The 22901-nt window shown below is 38.3% G+C and overlaps 1 protein-coding gene across 2 annotated transcripts in view; it reads right to left on the bottom strand.

Moving 5' to 3' along the window:
* Positions 1-22901, bottom strand: part of acsl3a (acyl-CoA synthetase long chain family member 3a) — a 125409-nt gene that overhangs the window by 73830 nt on the left and 28678 nt on the right. For both annotated transcript variants that reach the window (XM_061925409.2, XM_061925408.2), the window contains exons 2-3: positions 11212-11639; positions 3520-3697 (exon numbers count right to left, since the gene is read on the bottom strand). In XM_061925409.2, the coding sequence (XP_061781393.2) occupies positions 3520-3697; positions 11212-11586 (553 nt within the window). In that variant the 5' untranslated portion in view covers positions 11587-11639. The remainder of the gene's footprint in view (positions 1-3519; positions 3698-11211; positions 11640-22901) is intronic.

The raw sequence follows: 22901 nt of genomic DNA, 5'->3' as shown, positions 1-22901 counted from the left end.
TTAACTTACATGGGAAGCCCTGTATGAAGCCGATTGAGTTTAGTTACATGGGAAGCCCTGTATAAAGCCGATTTAGTTAACTTATATGGGAAGCCCCGTATGAAGCTGATTGAGTTAACTTACATGGGAAGCCCTGCATGAGGCCGATCGAGTTAACTTCCATGGGAAGCCCCGTATGAAGCTGATTGAGTTAACTTCCATGGAAAGCCCTGCATGAAGCCAATTGAGTTAACTTACATGGGAAACCCTGTATGAAGCTGATTGAGTTAACTTCCATGGAAAGCCCTGCATGAAGCCGATTGAGTTAACTTACATGGGAAGCCCTGCATGAAGCCGATTGAGTTAACTTACATGGGAAACCCTGTATGAAGCTGATTGAGTTAACTTATATGGGAAGCCCTGTAAGAAGCTGATTGAGTTAACTTACATGGGAAGCCCTGTATGAAGTCGATTTAGTTAACTTACATGGGAAGCCCTGCATGAAGCCGATTGAGTTTAGTTACATGGGAAGCCCTGTATGAAGCCGATTTAGTTAACTTGCATGGGAAGCCCTGTATGAAGCCGATTGAGTTAAGTTATATGGGAAGCCCTGTATAAAGCCCATTTAGTTAACTTCAATGGGAAGTCCTGTATGAAGCTGATTGAGTTAACTTACATGGGAAGCCCTGTATGAAGCCGATTGAGTTTAGTTACATGGGAAGCCCTGTTTAAAGCCGATTTAGTTAACTTATATGGGAAGCCCCGCATGAAGCTGATTGAGTTAACTTACATGGGAAGCCCTGTATGAAGCTGATTGAGTTAACTTACATGGGAAGCCCTGTATGAAGCTGATTGAGTTAACTTACATGGGAAGCTCTGCATGAAGCTGATTGAGTTAACTTACATGGGAAGCCCTGTATGAAGCTGATTGAGTTAACTTACATGGGAAGCCCTGTATGAAGCTGATTGAGTTAACTTACATGGGAAGCTCTGCATGAAGCTGATTGAGTTAACTTACATGGGAAGCCCTGTATGAAGCCGATTGAGTTTAGTTACATGGGAAGCCCTGTTTAAAGCCGATTGAGTTAACTTATATGGGAAGCCCTGTATGAAGCTGATTGAGTTAACTTACATGGGAAGCTCTGCATGAAGCCGCTTTAGTTAACTTATATGGGAAGCCATGTATGAAGCTGATTGAGTTATTATTTATTATTAGCCTTTATTTAACCAGGTAAAATCCCATTGAGATCAAAGATCTCTTTTCCAAGGAAGACCTGGCCAAGAGGGCAGCAGCAAGGTTACATTAAAAACAGTAAACAAATACATAAAACATCACATTTACAACATTAAAACTTGCTGACATGACACATGTGCATACAGACAAGGTAGACTGCAGTCCTTTCACAGATGCTTTAAACTTATTTAATGTATCAAGGGTTTGAAGTTTAATATTCGATTGTAGGTTATTCCAAGCCTTCGGTGCTGAAAACCTAAATGCTTTCTTGCCCAGTTCAGTTCTTACTTTGGGGACAACAAATTGCAGAACATTCATTTAACGAAGATTGTGACTTCCTTGTTTCTTTGTTAAAAGACAAGACAGATAAGATGGAGTGATACCCAGAATGGTTTTGTAGATGAAAACATACCAATGATTGAGGCGTCGAGCACATAAAGATGTCCAGTTAACCATTGAGTATAACACACAATGGTGAGTAAGGGGAGCGCAGTTGGTGATGAATCTCAGTGCCCCGTAGTACACCCTATCCAGCTTGTGGAGACAACCAGCAGTAGCATTCATGTACAACACATCTCCATAGTCAATAACAGGTAAAAAGGTTGTTTCCACCAATTTCTGTTTCACAGTAAAAGAAAAGCAAGACTTGTTTCTATAATAAAATCCCAGTAAAAGTTTCAGTTTTTTTTACAACATACTGAATGTGCTCCTTAAAACTCAAGTGGTCATCAATTAAAAATCCTAAATATTTAAAAGCAGATACTAACATAATGTGTTGCCCATTTCTGGTTAAAATGTTCTCACACAGTGCTGATCTTACAATTTTTGATGTGGTAAAGAGCATACACTTGGTTTTCTCTGCATTTAAAACCAGTTGAAGATAGCAAAGTTGTTCTTGTACTCTGTCAAATGCATGTTGTAGATATTTAAAAGCCTTAACTTACATGGGAAGCCCTGCATGAAGCCGATTGAGTTAACTTACATGGGAAGCCCTGTATGAAGACGATTTAGTTAACTTATATGGGAAGCCCTGTATGAAGCTGATTGAGTTAACTTACCGTATTTTTTTGGAGTATAAGTCGCACCTGAGTATAAGTCGCACCTGCCAAAAATGCATAATAAAAAGGGAAAAAAACATATATAAGTCGCACTGGAGCCCGGCCAAACTATGAAAAAAACTGCAACTTATAGTCCGAAAAATACGGTACATGGGAAGCCCTGTAATGAAGCCGCTTTAGTTAACTTATATGGGAAGCCCTGTATGAAGCTGATTGAGTTAACTTACCGTATTTTTTTGGAGTATAAGTCGCACCTGAGTATAAGTCGCACTTGCCGAAAATGCATAATAAAAAAGGAAAAAAACATATATAAGTCGCACTGGAGCCCGGCCAAACTATGAAAAAAACTGCGACTTATAGTCCGAAAAATACGGTACATGGGAAGCCCTGTATGAAGCCGCTTTAGTTAACTTATATGGGAAGCCCTGTATGAAGCTGATTGAGTTAACTTACCGTATTTTTTGGAGTATAAGTCGCACCTGAGTATAAGTCGCACTTTCCGAAAATGCATAATAAAAAAGGAAAAAAACATATATAAGTCGCACTGGAGCCCGGCCAAACTATGAAAAAAACTGCGACTTATAGTCCGAAAAATACGGTACATGGGAAGCCCTGTAATGAAGCCGCTTTAGTTAACTTATATGGGAAGCCCTGTATGAAGCTGATTGAGTTAACTTACCGTATTTTTTTGGAGTATAAGTCGCACCTGAGTATAAGTCGCACCTGCCAAAAATGCATAATAAAAAGGGAAAAAAACATATATAAGTCGCACTGGAGCCCGGCCAAACTATGAAAAAAACTGCGACTTATAGTCCGAAAAATACGGTACATGGGAAGCCCTGTAATGAAGCCGCTTTAGTTAACTTATATGGGAAGCCCTGCATGAAGCCGATTGAGTTAACTTTAATGGGAAACCCTGTCTGAAGCCGCTTTAGTTAACTTATATGGGAAGCCCCGTATGAAGCTGATTGAGTTAACTTACATGGGAAGCGCTGCATGAAGCCAATGAATTTAAGTTATATGGGAAGCCCTGCATGAAGCCGATTGAGTTTAGTTACATGGGAAGCCCTGTATGAAGCCGATTGAGTTAAGTTATATGGGAAGCCCTGCATGAAGCCGATTGAGTTAACTTACATGGGAAGCCCTGCATGAAGCCGATTGAGTTTAGTTACATGGGAAGCCCTGTATGAAGCCGATTGAGTTAAGTTATATAGGAAGCCCTGCATGAAGCCGATTGAGTTAACTTACATGGGAAGCCCTGCATGAAGCAGGCCAAGGCAGCTATCATCCATTCTGCCCTTGTCTCACAGAAGATGGCTATGTTGCGCTTCGGCTTCTGCCCCAGTGACACCAGACCACAGCCGAGCCGGGACGCTGCTGAGAGGGTCTCGGCAAAAGAGAGCCACTGGTACTCGCCAAGAATCACCTGCAGCAGTATATGAAAGAAAGAGTTTCAATTTGCTGGAAGTAGTATGGGTATACAGTTCATACAGTACACCTCAGAGAGTCATGTGGAGGAGACAGTAATAGAGTATAATTTCTGCATATGGTGCCGAGCAAGGGTGTCCAAAGTGTCGCCTGCGGGCCATTTTTAGCCTGCAGCTTATTTTTGATTGGCCCAACATATTCTTAAAACAAATTAATTCATAAAATACATAAATAGATTAGACTTTTGATTTGATTTTATACAATCAGTGTCTTCTTATATTAGCATATATTGGCCTATATTGAATTGGTTTTAGCATCTTTATTATACAAAATGTATCAAAGTGGCCCCCACAGCTGTGCTGTCTAGAGCTCGGCAGAGTAACCGTGTAATACTCTTCCATATCAGTAGGTGGCAGCGGGTAGCAAATTGCTTTGTAGATGTCGGGCACATGGTTTGTCGTGATCACAATATGCAGACGACAGTGTGCAGGTAAAAAGGTGTCTAATGCTTAAACCAAAAATAAACAAAATGCAAGTGCCGCTAAGAAAAGGCATTGAAGCTTAGGGATGGCTATGCAAAACGAAACTAAAACTGAACTGATTGCAAAGTAAACAAAAACAGAATGCTGGACGACAGCAAAGACTTACAGCGTGTGGAGCAGACGGCGTCCACAATGTACATACAAACATGACATGACAATCAACAATGTCCCCGCAAAGAAGGATAGCGACAACTTAAATAGCCTTGATTGCTAAAATAAAGCAGGTGCGGGGAATAGCGCTCATGGAAGACATGAAACTTCTACAGGAAAACACCAACAAAACAGGAAAAGCCACCAAAATAGGAGTGCAAGACAAGAACTAAAACACTACACACAGGAAGACATCAAAAAACTCCAATTAAGTCACGGCGCGATGTGACAGGTCGTGACAGTACACCTACTTTGAGACAAGAGCTATAGTCATGCACGGTTGGTTATGGTTTGAATTCTTATCCAACACTTGCGAGAACAACTTTTTACTTTCAATATCAGCTGCTGAGTTTAATGTTTTTAATGATTTCTGCTGGTGGTGTGCCTCTACATTTTTTTCAATGAAAAAAATGTGCCTTGGCTCAAAAAAGGTTGAAAAACACTGCTCTAACCCCCTCGCTCTTGTTGAGATGATATTGGCCCCTAGTGGTTACCTTGTGGTAGTTATTGGTTTTGTTTGAACTCAAAGCATACAATAATCATGACTGCACATGCAGCAGAGAAATAAACAAACAATAGCTGGCAGCAAATTGAGTAGTGCGCAGCAACAAATGTTTCGACAGGCAGCTTTGAATAGATTAGAGCGGTCATGCTGTTGGAATTAGTAGTTTCAGAGTTGCTGCCTCAAAAGAACCGTGCAACGTCTGTCAAATGACGACATTTTTGTGACTGACAAGAACACAAGTGGTAAAAACTGAGATTTTTGCATATCTTTTAGGTACTGTATTACAAAACGTTTACTGTTGGCCTACTTTTACATGACGAATTCCCTGAAGAATGTGTAAAGATTGACGTTTTGCAAGTTTGAGACAAAGATCAGCATACTTTTTTTTATAGAGCACAAACATTTAAATAACGTGCACTGATAAATGAGGGGGAAAAAATCTGCTTGAGAATGACAAATATTTAAAAAATTGATTTTGCGTGTTCTGATAAAGGAAGAAAACTATTTAAACTATAGGTTATCTGCAATCCTTTGCTTTTTGGTGCACTTTATCTTTTTTGTTTGTTTTCCAGATTATGCTTCTGTGACACCATGGAATTGTTTTCCTGTGCATTGCATTCTGTAGACGACAGCACTGACCTCTGAGATGGTTTGGGCTTCTGGATCGGATTGGACGGGCCTTACATTTCTTTCAGATATCCGGATCGATTGATTTTACCCAGTGTAAGACTGTTAACGGTCCTTAGTATCGGACCATCACTTTTAGTGACGCTTTCACTGCATGAAGCTCAGATCTGACCTGCAGTAAATTCATTGTGACTCGACTCGAGGCATATTCACACAGGGCTTATCAAATACAATTTAAAAGGAGACCTGCGCTTTAAAAAAATAAAATAATTGTTACCTAAAAGTAGTTCCTCAGCGTTCAGTTTCAGTTTATTTCGAATGCATACAACACCATGTAATTCATCACGTTTCCAGATGTCTCATTACAGCACGTCCGAAAAGGAGCAGGAAGAAGCTGAGCATATCTAATCCTACCCCTTTTCATACCATAGCAATTTTATCCTATTTCCTTGTTCTCTGTAACATAATAGTGAAAAAAATAATAATAAATAAATAGTATACCATAGTACGGTAAGTGTCAGAATAATTGTATCTAAGTTATCACAAAACTTTGTGTTGCCATGAGTTCCCGACGAAAGGACCAAAGCTGTCTTTGATCCTACCAAGCAAAAGGCTTGTAAAACTCCACTGCGTAGGATGGGAAGCAACATGAAGGTGTGGGTTTATTTGATGTATTGTAATCCACAAGAAGATTTTGTCTTGACCCGAGATCTACAAAGCGGAGAGGAAGCAGGGCCTGACCCCCCTCCATGCACCTTTTCTTTGAACTGTTTTGTGACCAATGGCAGCGGCTGTTTACGACCCCCTTCCATTAGAAACAGCTGTTGCCATATAATCAGGGAAAGTCCAAATAAAAGAGAAGGTGTACAATCTTTCGTAAGAGCGTGGTGGGACACTGTACAAGAGTACAGCCCAGACGTTTCTCCTCAATTGAGCCAAATTTAATTCTGTCTCTGTTTAATTCCTTGCTATGTCATCAGTGTCAACAAATATTAAATACATAAATAATATTTGTTTCAATAAAAAAAAAAAAAAAAATTTAAATAAAAAAATGGTTCAAGATGTTCATCATAATTCTTGTTCTGTGTACTTTGTGAACACTTGTAGTTTAAACAGTCTCTTAAAGGCCTACTGAAATGATTTTTTTTTATTTAAACGGGGATAGCAGATCCATTCTATGTGTCATACTTGATCATTTCGCGATATTGCCATATTTTTGCTGAAAGGATTTAGTATAGAACAACGACAATAAAGTTTGCAACTTTTGGTCGCTGATAAAACAAAGCCTTGCCTGTACTGGAAGTAGCGTGACGTCACAAGTTGAAAGTCTCCTCACATTTCCCCATTGTTTACACCAGCAGCGAGAGCGATTGGGACTGAGAAAGCGACGATTACCCCATTAATTTGAGCCAGGATGAAAGATTCGTGGATGAGGAACGTGAGAGTGAAGTATTAGAGTGCAGTGCAGGACGCATCTTTTTTCGCTCTGACCGTAACTTAGGTACAAGGGCTCATTGGATTCCACACTCTCTCCTTTTTCTATTGTGGATCACGGATTTGTATTTTAAACCACCTTGGATACTATATCCTCTTGCAAATGAGAGTCGAGAACGCGAAATGGACATTCACAGTGACTTTTATCTCCACGACAATACATCGGTGAAGCACTTTAGCTACGGAGCTAACGTGATAGCATCGGGCTTAACTGCAGATAGAAACAAAAGAAATTAAAGCTGCAAGCAGCGTTGGTCGGGCCCGCGTATTTGGCAGGTGCTAGTCCTAAGTGTCCCAATACTTTTGTTCAGTTTTCGTCATAAGTGTCCCAATACTTTTGTCTACTTTTAGTCCGAATTGTCCCAATACTTTTGTTTAGTGTACCTACCTTGTCTGCATTGTGTGGGCACGCTGGTGCTTCCTGCTTTAAAGCAGCCTTCTTGAAAAAACAGCAGCATCAGCGCAGCGGCTCTTTGAAGGGTCATAAAATCAAAACCGGAGCCGGTATTAAAACTCTTTCGATAACTTTTAATCAAAAGGGTTCAATCTCTCTCATACGTTAGTTTGAGGCCGAAACGACAAACACGCTCAGAGGAGATAATGTTTGAAGAAAGGTGACCGGTTTTTACAAAAATGTTGTGTTGAAGGGGGAATAGCAAACCTTCTGCAGATTTTTGCTGGGGGTTGTCAATTTATGAAATGTAGGTCTAAGTGAGACATACGGAGAGGTTTTTGTTTCATGTCTCTCCGACCTTTCCAGTGGGAGTTACAGGCAGTTTTGTCATTTTTTTCTTCCGAGGAGCAGTTTTTTCCTCCGTTTTAGTAAAAAATTGCTCTAGAGCGCAATTTTTAAATTTGGGGTGAGGTTTTTTATTAGATCGCAAATTTTGCCAGTCCTGATGTGTGCGTTCAGTTTGGTGAGTTTTGAAGCGTGTTAAGGGGGTCAAATTACAGCTCAAAGAGGGAAAAGTTACTGTTTTTAGTACTTTTTTGTCTTGAAGGGGGAATTGCCAACTTCCTGTTGATTTTAGCCCGAGGATGTAAAATTATGAGAACTAGGTCTAAGTCAGACCTACATAGAGGATTTTGTTTCATGTCTTTCCGACCTTTCTAGTGGGAGTTACAGGCAGTCTAGTTTTTTTTTTTTTCTAGGGGACGCTAGAGCGCAATTTTGATTTTTGCAGTTCGGTTTTTTTATTAAAAGACAATTTTCGCAGGTCCTGATGTGTGTGTCAAATATGGTGAGTTTTGAAGCATGTTAAGGGGGTCAAATTAGTGCTCAAAGAGGCGGCGGAAGAATAATAATAATAAAGAATAATAAAACCTTACAAATTCAATAGGTCCTTATGTCCCATTGCATAAGGACTCCCTGTGGGAGTCCTTATGCAATGGGCCATGCGGGCCCTAATAAACCCCTGACTGGAAGGATAGACAGAAAATCAACAATACTATTAAACCATGGACCTGTAACTACACGGTTAATGCTTTCCAGCCTGGCGAAGCTTAACAATGCTGTTGCTAACGACGCCATTGAATCTAACTTAGCTACGGACCTCGACAGAGCTATGATAAAAACATTAGCTCTCCACCTACGCCAGCTCTCATCTGCTCATCAACACCAGTGCTCACCTGCGTTCCAGCGATCGACGGAGCGACGAAGGACTTCCCCCGATCATCGATGCGGTCGGCGGCTAGCGTCGGATAGCGCGTCTGCAATCCAAGTCAAAGTCCTCCTGGTTGTGTTGCTGTAGTCAGACGCTAATACACCGATCGCATCTACAGCTTTCTTCTTTGCAGTCTCCATTGTTCATTAAACAAATTGCAAAAGATTCACCAACACAGATGTCCAGAATACTGTGGAATTTTGCGATGAAAACTGAGCTTTTTGTATTGGATACAATAGCGTCTCAATACTTCTGTTTCAACCATCGACGTCACGCGCATACGTCATCATACCTAGACGTTTTCAACCGGAAGTTTCGCAGGAAATTTAAAACTGCACTTTATAAGTTAACCCGGCCGTATTGGCATGTGTTGCAATGTTAAGATTTCATCATTGATATATTAAATTATTATTATGCGTGGTCGGTAGTAGTGGGTTTCAGTAGGCCTTTAAACTGAATCATATTGGTGCTTTGTTTGATTTATTTAGTTAATTCATTCCGTTAGCGCTTATAAGAACAATTTCGCTAATATTTGATTTATATTCAGGTCAAAACATGTAAATTAAGTATTGTTAGCAGCTTTTTTTTGGGGCTGAGGTTGCTGAGGTAGTTAAAAAGCTCCTCGGTGGCAAGGCCCCGGGGGGTGGATGAGATCCGACCGGAGTTCCTTAAGGCTCTGGATGCTGTAGGGCTGTCTTGGTTGACAAGACTCTGCAGCATCGCGTGGACATCGGGGGCAGTACCTCTGGATTGGCAGACCGGGGTGGTGGTTCCTCTCTTTAAAAAGGGGAACCGGAGGGTGTGTTCTAACTATCGTGGGATCACACTCCTCAGCCTTCCCGGTAAGGTCTATTCAGGTGTACTGGAGAGGAGGCTACGCCGGATAGTCGAACCTCGGATTCAGGAGGAACAGTGTGGTTTTCGTCCTGGTCGTGGAACTGTGGACCAGCTCTATACTCTCGGCAGGGTCCTTGAGGGTGCATGGGAGTTTGCCCAACCAGTCTACATGTGCTTTGTGGACTTGGAGAAGGCATTCGACCGTGTCCCTCGGGAAGTCCTGTGGGGAGTGCTCAGAGAGTATGGGGTTTCGGACTGTCTGATTGTGGCGGTCCGCTCCCTGTATGATCAGTGTCAGAGCTTGGTTCGCATTGCCGGCAGTAAGTCGGACACGTTTCCGGTGAGGGTTGGACTCCGCCAAGGCTGCCCTTTGTCACCGATTCTGTTCATAACTTTTATGGACAGAATTTCTAGGCGCAGTCAAGGCGTTGAGGGGATCCGGTTTGGTGGCTGCAGGATTAGGTCTCTGCTTTTTGCAGATGATTTGGTCCTGATGGCTTCATCTGGCCAGGATCTTCAGCTCTCACTGGATCGGTTCGCAGCTGAGTGTGAAGCGACTGGGATGAGAATCAGCACCTCCAAGTCCGAGTCCATGGTTCTCGCCCGGAAAAGGGTGGAGTGCCATCTCCGGGTTGGGGAGGAGATCTTGCCCCAAGTGGAGGAGTTCAAGTACCTCGGAGTCTTGTTCACGAGTGAGGGAAGAGTGGATCGTGAGATCGACAGGCGGATCGGTGCGGCGTCTTCAGTAATGCGGACGCTGTATCGATCCGTTGTGGTGAAGAAGGAGCTGAGCCGGAAGGCAAAGCTCTCAATTTACCGGTCGATCTACGTTCCCATCCTCACCTATGGTCATGAGCTTTGGGTTATGACCGAAAGGACAAGATCACGGGTATAAGCGGCCGAAATGAGTTTCCTCCGCCGGGTGGCGGGGCTCTCCCTTAGAGATAGGGTGAGAAGCTCTGTCATCCGGGGGGAGCTCAAAGTAAAGCCGCTGCTCCTCCGCATCGAGAGGAGCCAGATGAGGTGGTTCGGGCATCTGGTCAGGATGCCACCCGAGCGCCTCCCTAAGGAGGTGTTTAGGGCATGTCCGACCGGTAGGAGGCCACGAGGAAGACCCAGGACACGTTGGGAAGACTATGTCTCCCGGCTGGCCTGGGAACGCCTCGGGATCCCCCGGGAGGAGCTGGACGAAGTGGCTGGGGAGAGGGAAGTCTGGGCTTCCCTGCTTAGGCTGCTGCCCCCGCGACCCGACCTCGGATAAGCGGAAGAAGATGGATGGATGGATAGCAGCTTTTGTATGTTTTCTTTAAAGGGCTTTGTGGGCGTATTCGAGGACTCCTATTAGCTGCATTGTTAACCACCTCGTACTTGCCATATTTTACAAATTATAATGCATTAAAAAAACACATGTGTTCTAGTCTAACATAAGGATTGTGAAATTCCCCCCCAAAAATGTGGTTACCATTTATTCTGATAAGGTTTGATGTGTTGAAGCGTGATGTTTTTTACTACTAGTGGAATGTTTGCAGAAAATAGTTATTCTCTGAAACAGTAAAGAAGTCCCAAATGATCAACACTATGACCTCAGGGGAAGTTTACGACACAAGTAGGAGAAAAGGAGCGCTTGATTTGCTCGCCCTATCCCACCAACAGCGCAGTACGGGTAATCTCGCCAGCCTTCCTCAATGTTTACCTTCTTGAATACTTTTCCGTCGCTCTGCCGCTCATCTTCCTCACTAATCACCTCCCTTGTGCCAAGACAGTCTTTCTGCGGGGTTCTCCTGACTGCGTCCTCAAAGACCTTAGCCAACGTGTCCAGTCCCGGGTGCAGCGATGTCTTCAGTTTCTTTTCGGCGTTCACTGCACGGTAAGGTCCCTCCGGTTTTCCCAGCACTGGGCGAGCCTTCACTATCCTTTCCCGGTCTAGCTCAGAACCAAAATCGTCACCTTTGGGTCTGGAAAACGAAGTAAAAAAGTAGTCGAGCAGGAAGGTCAAGACGCTGTCGAACCACACCATGAGGTGGACGATGCACAGCAGCACTGGGTTCAGATCTTCTTTCGGTTTCATCTCGATAAGGCGTTGGAGCAGCTAAAAAGCGGTGATGACCATGAACACCAGGCCTAGAAAGAAGAAAAATAATTATAATCTGTATCGCAGCAACATTATTTTTTATGCCAGGGGTATTCAATGTTTTCCAGGCCAATCAAAGTTTATTTATATAGCCCTTAATTACAAGTGTCTCAAAGGGCTGCACAATATGGATTTTTCTTTGCCGATGGCCATAATGCAGATATTTTTTTTAAATAAAAGCAAGCAAAGACGCTGACAAGGTATGTTATTGTTTATGATATGGCGCCATCTTTTGGACGAGTTCGCTCACTGCAGGTGCTGCGGTGCCCCTTTGTTTAGAGCTTTCAACCGGAAGTAGAAGTGCCATTCCGTCATCTAGCCATCCATAGTGTTTCTGCTCGTATTGATTCTTCATTCATGACTCCAAGCAATGTTTGTAGGTTTAACAATATAACTAAAATTGTTTATACTTACTAAACAGTCCAATGTGTGATATCTGTACGTGTGTTTTCATGCATATTTGTGTGTGCTATTGTAATTTTACAAAGCGAGCGTCGTTAGCAATAGCTCATATGCTAACACATTTACGAGTGTCTGTGTTAGTATTTTTTACCTTGCATTCTTTTTGTATTGTTTTCAGTTTCGTGAATTCACCAAAACGTCACCGTGGAGTTATTGAGTCTGTTTAGCCACACTTTGAGCACCCCTGCTGTAGACGCTGATTATGGCTACTATAATCGCTGTACTAAATTTGTTCATCCTATGGTCACATATGGGACGCGAGTCAGGTTATGTCAGCACCCGAAGTAGTACAATCAGTTGTTCACCTGGCGGGTTTTTCCTGTGTGATAATAAGTGCATAAACTTTAGCTGCCACCTTGTTTTAACATATTTTACAGCCTTAGCACATGTCAATGTTTACTTTTGTATATAAATCAACACAAAATCCGTACTTTGGAGCAATGTTCACGGACGTAGTATTTGGCTTGTTAGATTCCTGTTGAATGCGAGCGAGGACGATGGTGATGAAGGTAGGATCCATGACCGTTAGATGGGCCTCAGCCCTTTGCCTTTACGGAATCTCACAGTTTGTGGAAGACTTGGCAGAACTTCCAGCAGAGCACCGCATTGCTGGAGAGACGAAGCCGGTAGATTGCTGCAGATTGGTTGCTGCCCAGAAAGTGTGGGCGCCTTTCTCATAATGCGTCCCCAAAATGCAAGTCCTCGCATGCAGGAAGATGCTAGAAAATGTCCGATGCATTGCAACAGCCAGCATTAACGCATTCTTGCAACTCGATGATTTATGAGCACGTCATGAAATGCTCGTTTGCGAGATGAGCGGGTGAAGTGTGCCGCCATGCTCGGCGGGTGTGGCAACGGTGTCGAGAGCGGAGGATTTTAGGCTGAAGAGACAGAGTCGTGTTCAGAGGTTAAAATGCGGGTCCGTTATTCACTCTCCGGGAGGGGATGTCACTGATGTCATATTAATAAAAAAAAATGTTTTCCTAATATTTTCGCGATCGACCGGTAGGGTCCCAAAGATCGACTGGTCGATTGCGATTAACGGGTTGGTGACCCCTGTATAAATAAACATTTACAAAATATTTCTGTGTAAATAACTCATTTTGCAATTGATATTCTGTATCTGTGGCTTATAATTCGGTGGGCCTAACCCAGTGGTTCTTAACCTTAATGGAGGTAGCGAACCCCACCAGTTTCATATGCGCATTCACCAAACCCTTCTTTAGTGAAAATAAAATGTTTGTTTTTTTTCAAACTCAAGACAAAGTTATATGTTTTTGGTAACACTTTAGTATGGGGAACATATTCTAAGTAACAAAGACTAAATTTAGAGTTATTTGGACACTCGGGGAACATTCTAAGTAACAAAGACTAAATTTAGAGTTATTTGGACACTAGGGGAACATATTCTAAGTAACAAAGACTAAATTTAGAGTTATTTGGACACTAGGGGAACATATTCTAAGTAACAAAGACTTAATTTAGAGTTATTTGGACACTCGGGGTACATTCTAAGTAACAAAGACTAAATTTAGAGTTATTTGGACACTAGGGGAACATATTCTAAGTAACAAAGACTAAATTTAGAGTTATTTGGACACTAGGGGAACATATTCTAAGTAACAAAGACTTCATTTAGAGCTATTTGGACACTAGGGGAACATATTCTAAGTAACAAAGACTTCATTTAGAGTTATTTGGACACTCGGGGAACATTCTAAGTAACAAAGACTAAATGTAGAGTTATTTGGACACTAGGGGAACATATTCTAAGTAACAAAGACTTAATTTAGAGTTATTTGGACACTCGGGGAACATTCTAAGTAACAAAGACTAAATTTAGAGTTATTTGGACACTAAGGGAACAGATTCTAAGTAACAAAGACTTAATTTAGAGTTATTTGGACACTTGGGGAACATTCTGAGTAACAAAGACTAAATTTAGAGTTATTTGGACACTAGTAGAACATATTCTAAATAACAAAGACTTCATTTAGAGTTATTTGGACACTAGGGGAACATATTCTAAGTAACAAAGACTTAATTTAGAGTTATTTGGACACTAGGGGAACATATTCTAAGTAACAAAGACTAAATTTAGAGTTATTTGGACACGAGGGGAACATATTCAAAGTAACAAAGACTTAATTTAGAGTTAGTTGGACAATAGGGGAACATATTCTAAGTAACAAAGACTAAATTTAGAGTTATTTGGACACGAGGGGAACATATTCTAAGTAACAAAGACTTAATTTAGAGTTAGTTGGACACGAGGGGAACATATTCTAAGTACCAAAAACTTAATTTAGAGTTAGTTGGACACTAGGGGTACATATTCTAAGTAACAAAGACTTCATTTAGAGTTATTTGGGCACTAGGGGAACATATTCTAAGTAACAAAGACTTCATTTAGAGTTATTTGGACACTCGGGGAACATTCTAAGTAACAAAGACTAAACTTAGAGTTATTGGGACACTAGGGGAACATATTCTAAGTAACAAAGACTTAATTTAGAGTTATTTTGACACTAGGGGAACATATTTTAAGTAACAAAGACTTAATTTAGAGTTATTTGGACACTAGGGGAACATATTCTAAGTAACAAAGACTTAATTTAGAGTTATTTGGACACTAGGGGAACATATTCTAAGTAACAAAGACTAAATTTAGAGTTATTTGGACACTAGGGGAACATATTCTAAGAAACAAAGACTTAATTTAGAGTTATTTGGACACTAGGGGAACATATTCTAAGTAACAAAGACTTAATTTAGAGTTATTTGGACACTAGGGGAACATGTTCTAAGCAACAAAGACTTAATTTAGAGTTATTTGGACACTAGGGGAACATATTCTAAGTAACAAAGACTTCATTTAGAGTTATTTGGACACTCGGGGAACATTCTAAGTAACAAAGACTAAATGTAGAGTTATTTGGACACTAGGGGAACATATTCTAAGTAACAAAGACTTAATTTAGAGTTATTTGGACACTTGGGGAACATTCTAAGTAACAAAGACTAAATTTAGAGTTATTTGGACACTAGGGGAACATATTCTAAGTAACAAAGACTAAATTTAGAGTTATTTGGACACTAGGGGAACATATTCTAAGTAACAAAGACTTCATTTAGAGCTATTTGGACACTAGGGGAACATATTCTAAGTAACAAAGACTTCATTTAGAGTTATTTGGACACTCGGGGAACATTCTAAGTAACAAAGACTAAATGTAGAGTTATTTGGACACTAGGGGAACATATTCTAAGTAACAAAGACTTAATTTAGAGTTATTTGGACACTCGGGGAACATTCTAAGTAACAAAGACTAAATTTAGAGTTATTTGGACACTAGGGGAACAGATTCTAAGTAACAAAGACTTAATTTAGAGTTATTTGGACACTTGGGGAACATTCTGAGTAACAAAGACTAAATTTAGAGTTATTTGGACACTAGTAGAACATATTCTAAATAACAAAGACTTCATTTAGAGTTATTTGGACACTAGGGGAACATATTCTAAGTAACAAAGACTTAATTTAGAGTTATTTGGACACTAGGGGAACATATTCTAAGTAACAAAGACTAAATTTAGAGTTATTTGGACACGAGGGGAACATATTCAAAGTAACAAAGACTTAATTTAGAGTTAGTTGGACAATAGGGGAACATATTCTAAGTAACAAAGACTAAATTTAGAGTTATTTGGACACGAGGGGAACATATTCTAAGTAACAAAGACTTAATTTAGAGTTAGTTGGACACGAGGGGAACATATAAGTACCAAAAACTTAATTTAGAGTTAGTTGGACACTAGGGGTACATATTCTAAGTAACAAAGACTTCATTTAGAGTTATTTGGGCACTAGGGGAACATATTCTAAGTAACAAAGACTTCATTTAGAGTTATTTGGACACTCGGGGAACATTCTAAGTAACAAAGACTAAATTTAGAGTTATTGGGACACTAGGGGAACATATTCTAAGTAACAAAGACTTAATTTAGAGTTATTTTGACACTAGGGGAACATATTTTAAGTAACAAAGACTTAATTTAGAGTTATTTGGACACTAGGGGAACATATTCTAAGTAACAAAGACTTAATTTAGAGTTATTTGGACACTAGGGGAACATATTCTTAGTAACAAAGACTAAATTTAGAGTTATTTGGACACTAGGGGAACATATTCTAAGAAACAAAGACTTAATTTAGAGTTATTTGGACACTAGGGGAACATATTCTAAGTAACAAAGACTTAATTTAGAGTTATTTGGACACTAGGGGAACATGTTCTAAGTAACAAAGACTTAATTTAGAGTTATTTGGACACTAGGGGAACATATTCTAAGTAACAAAGACTTCATTTAGAGTTATTTGGACACTCGGGGAACATTCTAAGTAACAAAGACTAAATGTAGAGTTATTTGGACACTAGGGGAACATATTCTAAGTAACAAAGACTTAATTTAGAGTTATTTGGACACTCGGGGAACATTCTAAGTAACAAAGACTAAATTTAGAGTTATTTGGACACTAGGGGAACATATTCTAAGTAACAAAGACTAAATTTAGAGTTATTTGGACACTAGGGGAACATATTCTAAGTAACAAAGACTTCATTTAGAGCTATTTGGACACTAGGGGAACATATTCTAAGTAACAAAGATTTCATTTAGAGTTATTTGGACACTCGGGGAACATTCTAAGTAACAAAGACTAAATGTAGAGTTATTTGGACACTAGGGGAACATATTCTAAGTAACAAAGACTTAATTTAGAGTTATTTGGACACTCGGGGAACATTCTAAGTAACAAAGACTAAATTTAGAGTTATTTGGACACTAGGGGAACAGATTCTAAGTAACAAAGACTTAATTTAGAGTTATTTGGACACTTGGGGAACATTCTGAGTAACAAAGACTAAATTTAGAGTTATTTGGACACTAGTAGAACATATTCTAAATAACAAAGACTTCATTTAGAGTTATTTGGACACTAGGGGAACATATTCTAAGTAACAAAGACTTAATTTAGAGTTATTTGGACACTAGGGGAACATATTCTAAGTAACAAAGACTAAATTTAGAGTTATTTGGACACGAGGGGAACATATTATAAGTACCAAAAACTTAATTTAGAGTTAGTTGGACACTAGGGGTACATATTCTAAGTAACAAAGACTTCATTTAGAGTTATTTGGGCACTAGGGGAACATATTCTAAGTAACAAAGACTTCATTTAGAGTTATTTGGACACTCGGGGAACATTCTAAGTAACAAAGACTAAATTTAGAGTTATTTGGACACTAGGGGAACATATTCTAAGTAACAAAGACTAAATTTAGAGTTATTTGGACACTAGGGGAACATATTCTAAGTAACAAAGACTTCATTTAGAGCTATTTGGACACTAGGGGAACATATTCTAAGTAACAAAGACTTCATTTAGAGTTATTTGGACACTCGGGGAACATTCTAAGTAACAAAGACTAAATGTAGAGTTATTTGGACACTAGGGGAACATATTCTAAGTAACAAAGACTTAATTTAGAGTTATTTGGACACTCGGGGAACATTCTAAGTAACAAAGACTAAATTTAGAGTTATTTGGACACTAAGGGAACAGATTCTAAGTAACAAAGACTTAATTTAGAGTTATTTGGACACTTGGGGAACATTCTGAGTAACAAAGACTAAATTTAGAGTTATTTGGACACTAGTAGAACATATTCTAAATAACAAAGACTTCATTTAGAGTTATTTGGACACTAGGGGAACATATTCTAAGTAACAAAGACTTAATTTAGAGTTATTTGGACACTAGGGGAACATATTCTAAGTAACAAAGACTAAATTTAGAGTTATTTGGACACGAGGGGAACATATTCAAAGTAACAAAGACTTAATTTAGAGTTAGTTGGACAATAGGGGAACATATTCTAAGTAACAAAGACTAAATTTAGAGTTATTTGGACACGAGGGGAACATATTCTAAGTAACAAAGACTTAATTTAGAGTTAGTTGGACACGAGGGGAACATATTCTAAGTACCAAAAACTTAATTTAGAGTTAGTTGGACACTAGGGGTACATATTCTAAGTAACAAAGACTTCATTTAGAGTTATTTGGGCACTAGGGGAACATATTCTAAGTAACAAAGACTTCATTTAGAGTTATTTGGACACTCGGGGAACATTCTAAGTAACAAAGACTAAACTTAGAGTTATTGGGACACTAGGGGAACATATTCTAAGTAACAAAGACTTAATTTAGAGTTATTTTGACACTAGGGGAACATATTTTAAGTAACAAAGACTTAATTTAGAGTTATTTGGACACTAGGGGAACATATTCTAAGTAACAAAGACTTAATTTAGAGTTATTTGGACACTAGGGGAACATATTCTAAGTAACAAAGACTAAATTTAGAGTTATTTGGACACTAGGGGAACATATTCTAAGAAACAAAGACTTAATTTAGAGTTATTTGGACACTAGGGGAACATATTCTAAGTAACAAAGACTTAATTTAGAGTTATTTGGACACTAGGGGAACATGTTCTAAGCAACAAAGACTTAATTTAGAGTTATTTGGACACTAGGGGAACATATTCTAAGTAACAAAGACTTCATTTAGAGTTATTTGGACACTCGGGGAACATTCTAAGTAACAAAGACTAAATGTAGAGTTATTTGGACACTAGGGGAACATATTCTAAGTAACAAAGACTTAATTTAGAGTTATTTGGACACTTGGGGAACATTCTAAGTAACAAAGACTAAATTTAGAGTTATTTGGACACTAGGGGAACATATTCTAAGTAACAAAGACTAAATTTAGAGTTATTTGGACACTAGGGGAACATATTCTAAGTAACAAAGACTTCATTTAGAGCTATTTGGACACTAGGGGAACATATTCTAAGTAACAAAGACTTCATTTAGAGTTATTTGGACACTCGGGGAACATTCTAAGTAACAAAGACTAAATGTAGAGTTATTTGGACACTAGGGGAACATATTCTAAGTAACAAAGACTTAATTTAGAGTTATTTGGACACTCGGGGAACATTCTAAGTAACAAAGACTAAATTTAGAGTTATTTGGACACTAGGGGAACAGATTCTAAGTAACAAAGACTTAATTTAGAGTTATTTGGACACTTGGGGAACATTCTGAGTAACAAAGACTAAATTTAGAGTTATTTGGACACTAGTAGAACATATTCTAAATAACAAAGACTTCATTTAGAGTTATTTGGACACTAGGGGAACATATTCTAAGTAACAAAGACTTAATTTAGAGTTATTTGGACACTAGGGGAACATATTCTAAGTAACAAAGACTAAATTTAGAGTTATTTGGACACGAGGGGAACATATTCAAAGTAACAAAGACTTAATTTAGAGTTAGTTGGACAATAGGGGAACATATTCTAAGTAACAAAGACTAAATTTAGAGTTATTTGGACACGAGGGGAACATATTCTAAGTAACAAAGACTTAATTTAGAGTTAGTTGGACACGAGGGGAACATATAAGTACCAAAAACTTAATTTAGAGTTAGTTGGACACTAGGGGTACATATTCTAAGTAACAAAGACTTCATTTAGAGTTATTTGGGCACTAGGGGAACATATTCTAAGTAACAAAGACTTCATTTAGAGTTATTTGGACACTCGGGGAACATTCTAAGTAACAAAGACTAAATTTAGAGTTATTGGGACACTAGGGGAACATATTCTAAGTAACAAAGACTTAATTTAGAGTTATTTTGACACTAGGGGAACATATTTTAAGTAACAAAGACTTAATTTAGAGTTATTTGGACACTAGGGGAACATATTCTAAGTAACAAAGACTTAATTTAGAGTTATTTGGACACTAGGGGAACATATTCTTAGTAACAAAGACTAAATTTAGAGTTATTTGGACACTAGGGGAACATATTCTAAGAAACAAAGACTTAATTTAGAGTTATTTGGACACTAGGGGAACATATTCTAAGTAACAAAGACTTAATTTAGAGTTATTTGGACACTAGGGGAACATGTTCTAAGTAACAAAGACTTAATTTAGAGTTATTTGGACACTAGGGGAACATATTCTAAGTAACAAAGACTTCATTTAGAGTTATTTGGACACTCGGGGAACATTCTAAGTAACAAAGACTAAATGTAGAGTTATTTGGACACTAGGGGAACATATTCTAAGTAACAAAGACTTAATTTAGAGTTATTTGGACACTCGGGGAACATTCTAAGTAACAAAGACTAAATTTAGAGTTATTTGGACACTAGGGGAACATATTCTAAGTAACAAAGACTAAATTTAGAGTTATTTGGACACTAGGGGAACATATTCTAAGTAACAAAGACTTCATTTAGAGCTATTTGGACACTAGGGGAACATATTCTAAGTAACAAAGATTTCATTTAGAGTTATTTGGACACTCGGGGAACATTCTAAGTAACAAAGACTAAATGTAGAGTTATTTGGACACTAGGGGAACATATTCTAAGTAACAAAGACTTAATTTAGAGTTATTTGGACACTCGGGGAACATTCTAAGTAACAAAGACTAAATTTAGAGTTATTTGGACACTAGGGGAACAGATTCTAAGTAACAAAGACTTAATTTAGAGTTATTTGGACACTTGGGGAACATTCTGAGTAACAAAGACTAAATTTAGAGTTATTTGGACACTAGTAGAACATATTCTAAATAACAAAGACTTCATTTAGAGTTATTTGGACACTAGGGGAACATATTCTAAGTAACAAAGACTTAATTTAGAGTTATTTGGACACTAGGGGAACATATTCTAAGTAACAAAGACTAAATTTAGAGTTATTTGGACACGAGGGGAACATATTATAAGTACCAAAAACTTAATTTAGAGTTAGTTGGACACTAGGGGTACATATTCTAAGTAACAAAGACTTCATTTAGAGTTATTTGGGCACTAGGGGAACATATTCTAAGTAACAAAGACTTCATTTAGAGTTATTTGGACACTCGGGGAACATTCTAAGTAACAAAGACTAAATTTAGAGTTATTGGGACACTAGGGGAACATATTCTAAGTAACAAAGACTTAATTTAGAGTTATTTTGACACTAGGGGAACATATTTTAAGTAACAAAGACTTAATTTAGAGTTATTTGGACACTAGGGGAACATATTCTAAGTAACAAAGACTTAATTTAGAGTTATTTGGACACTAGGGGAACATATTCTTAGTAACAAAGACTAAATTTAGAGTTATTTGGACACTAGGGGAACATATTCTAAGAAACAAAGACTTAATTTAGAGTTATTTGGACACTAGGGGAACATATTCTAAGTAACAAAGACTTCATTTAGAGCTATTTGGACACTAGAGGAACATATTCTAAGTAACAAAGACTTCATTTAGAGTTATTTGGACACTCGGGGAACATTCTAAGTAACAAAGACTAAATGTAGAGTTATTTGGACACTAGGGAAACATATTCTAAGTAACAAAGACTTAATTTAGAGTTATTTGGACACTCGGGGAACATTCTAAGTAACAAAGACTAAATTTAGAGTTATTTGGACACTAGGGGAACAGATTCTAAGTAACAAAGACTTAATTTAGAGTTATTTGGACACTTGGGGAACATTCTGAGTAACAAAGACTAAATTTAGAGTTATTTGGACACTAGTAGAACATATTCTAAATAACAAAGACTTCATTTAGAGTTATTTGGACACTAGGGGAACATATTCTAAGTAACAAAGACTTAATTTAGAGTTATTTGGACACTAGGGGAACATATTCTAAGTAACAAAGACTAAATTTAGAGTTATTTGGACACGAGGGGAACATATTCTAAGTAACAAAGACTTAATTTAGAGTTAGTTGGACACGAGGGGAACATATTATAAGTACCAAAAACTTAATTTAGAGTTAGTTGGACACTAGGGGTACATATTCTAAGTAACAAAGACTTCATTTAGAGTTATTTGGGCACTAGGGGAACATATTCTAAGTAACAAAGACTTCATTTAGAGTTATTTGGACACTCGGGGAACATTCTAAGTAACAAAGACTAAATTTAGAGTTATTGGGACACTAGGGGAACATATTCTAAGTAACAAAGACTTAATTTAGAGTTATTTTGACACTAGGGGAACATATTTTAAGTAACAAAGACTTAATTTAGAGTTATTTGGACACTAGGGGAACATATTCTAAGTAACAAAGACTTAATTTAGAGTTATTTGGACACTAGGGGAACATATTCTTAGTAACAAAGACTAAATTTAGAGTTATTTGGACACTAGGGGAACATATTCTAAGAAACAAAGACTTAATTTAGAGTTATTTGGACACTAGGGGAACATATTCTAAGTAACAAAGACTTAATTTAGAGTTATTTGGACACTAGGGGAACATATTCTAAGTAACAAAGACTTAATTTAGAGTTATTTGGACACTAGGGGAACATATTCTAAGTAACAAAGACTTAATTTAGAGTTATTTGGACACTCTGGGAACATTCTAAGTAACAAAGACTAAATGTAGAGTTATTTGGACACTAGGGGAACATATTCTAAGTAACAAAGACTTAATTTAGAGTTATTTGGACACTCGGGGAACATTCTAAGTGACAAAGACTAAATTTAGAGTTATTTGGACACTAGGGGAACAGATTCTAAGTAACAAAGACTTAATTTAGAGTTATTTGGACACTTGGGGAACATTCTGAGTAACAAAGACTAAATTTAGAGTTATTTGGACACTAGTAGAACATATTCTA

The sequence above is a fragment of the Nerophis lumbriciformis genome, linkage group LG30, assembly GCF_033978685.3.
Source record: "Nerophis lumbriciformis linkage group LG30, RoL_Nlum_v2.1, whole genome shotgun sequence".
NCBI classification, from domain to species: domain Eukaryota; kingdom Metazoa; phylum Chordata; class Actinopteri; order Syngnathiformes; family Syngnathidae; genus Nerophis; species Nerophis lumbriciformis.
Note: the sequence above shows the minus strand (reverse complement) of the source record. Positions and strands in the feature narration are given on the sequence as shown.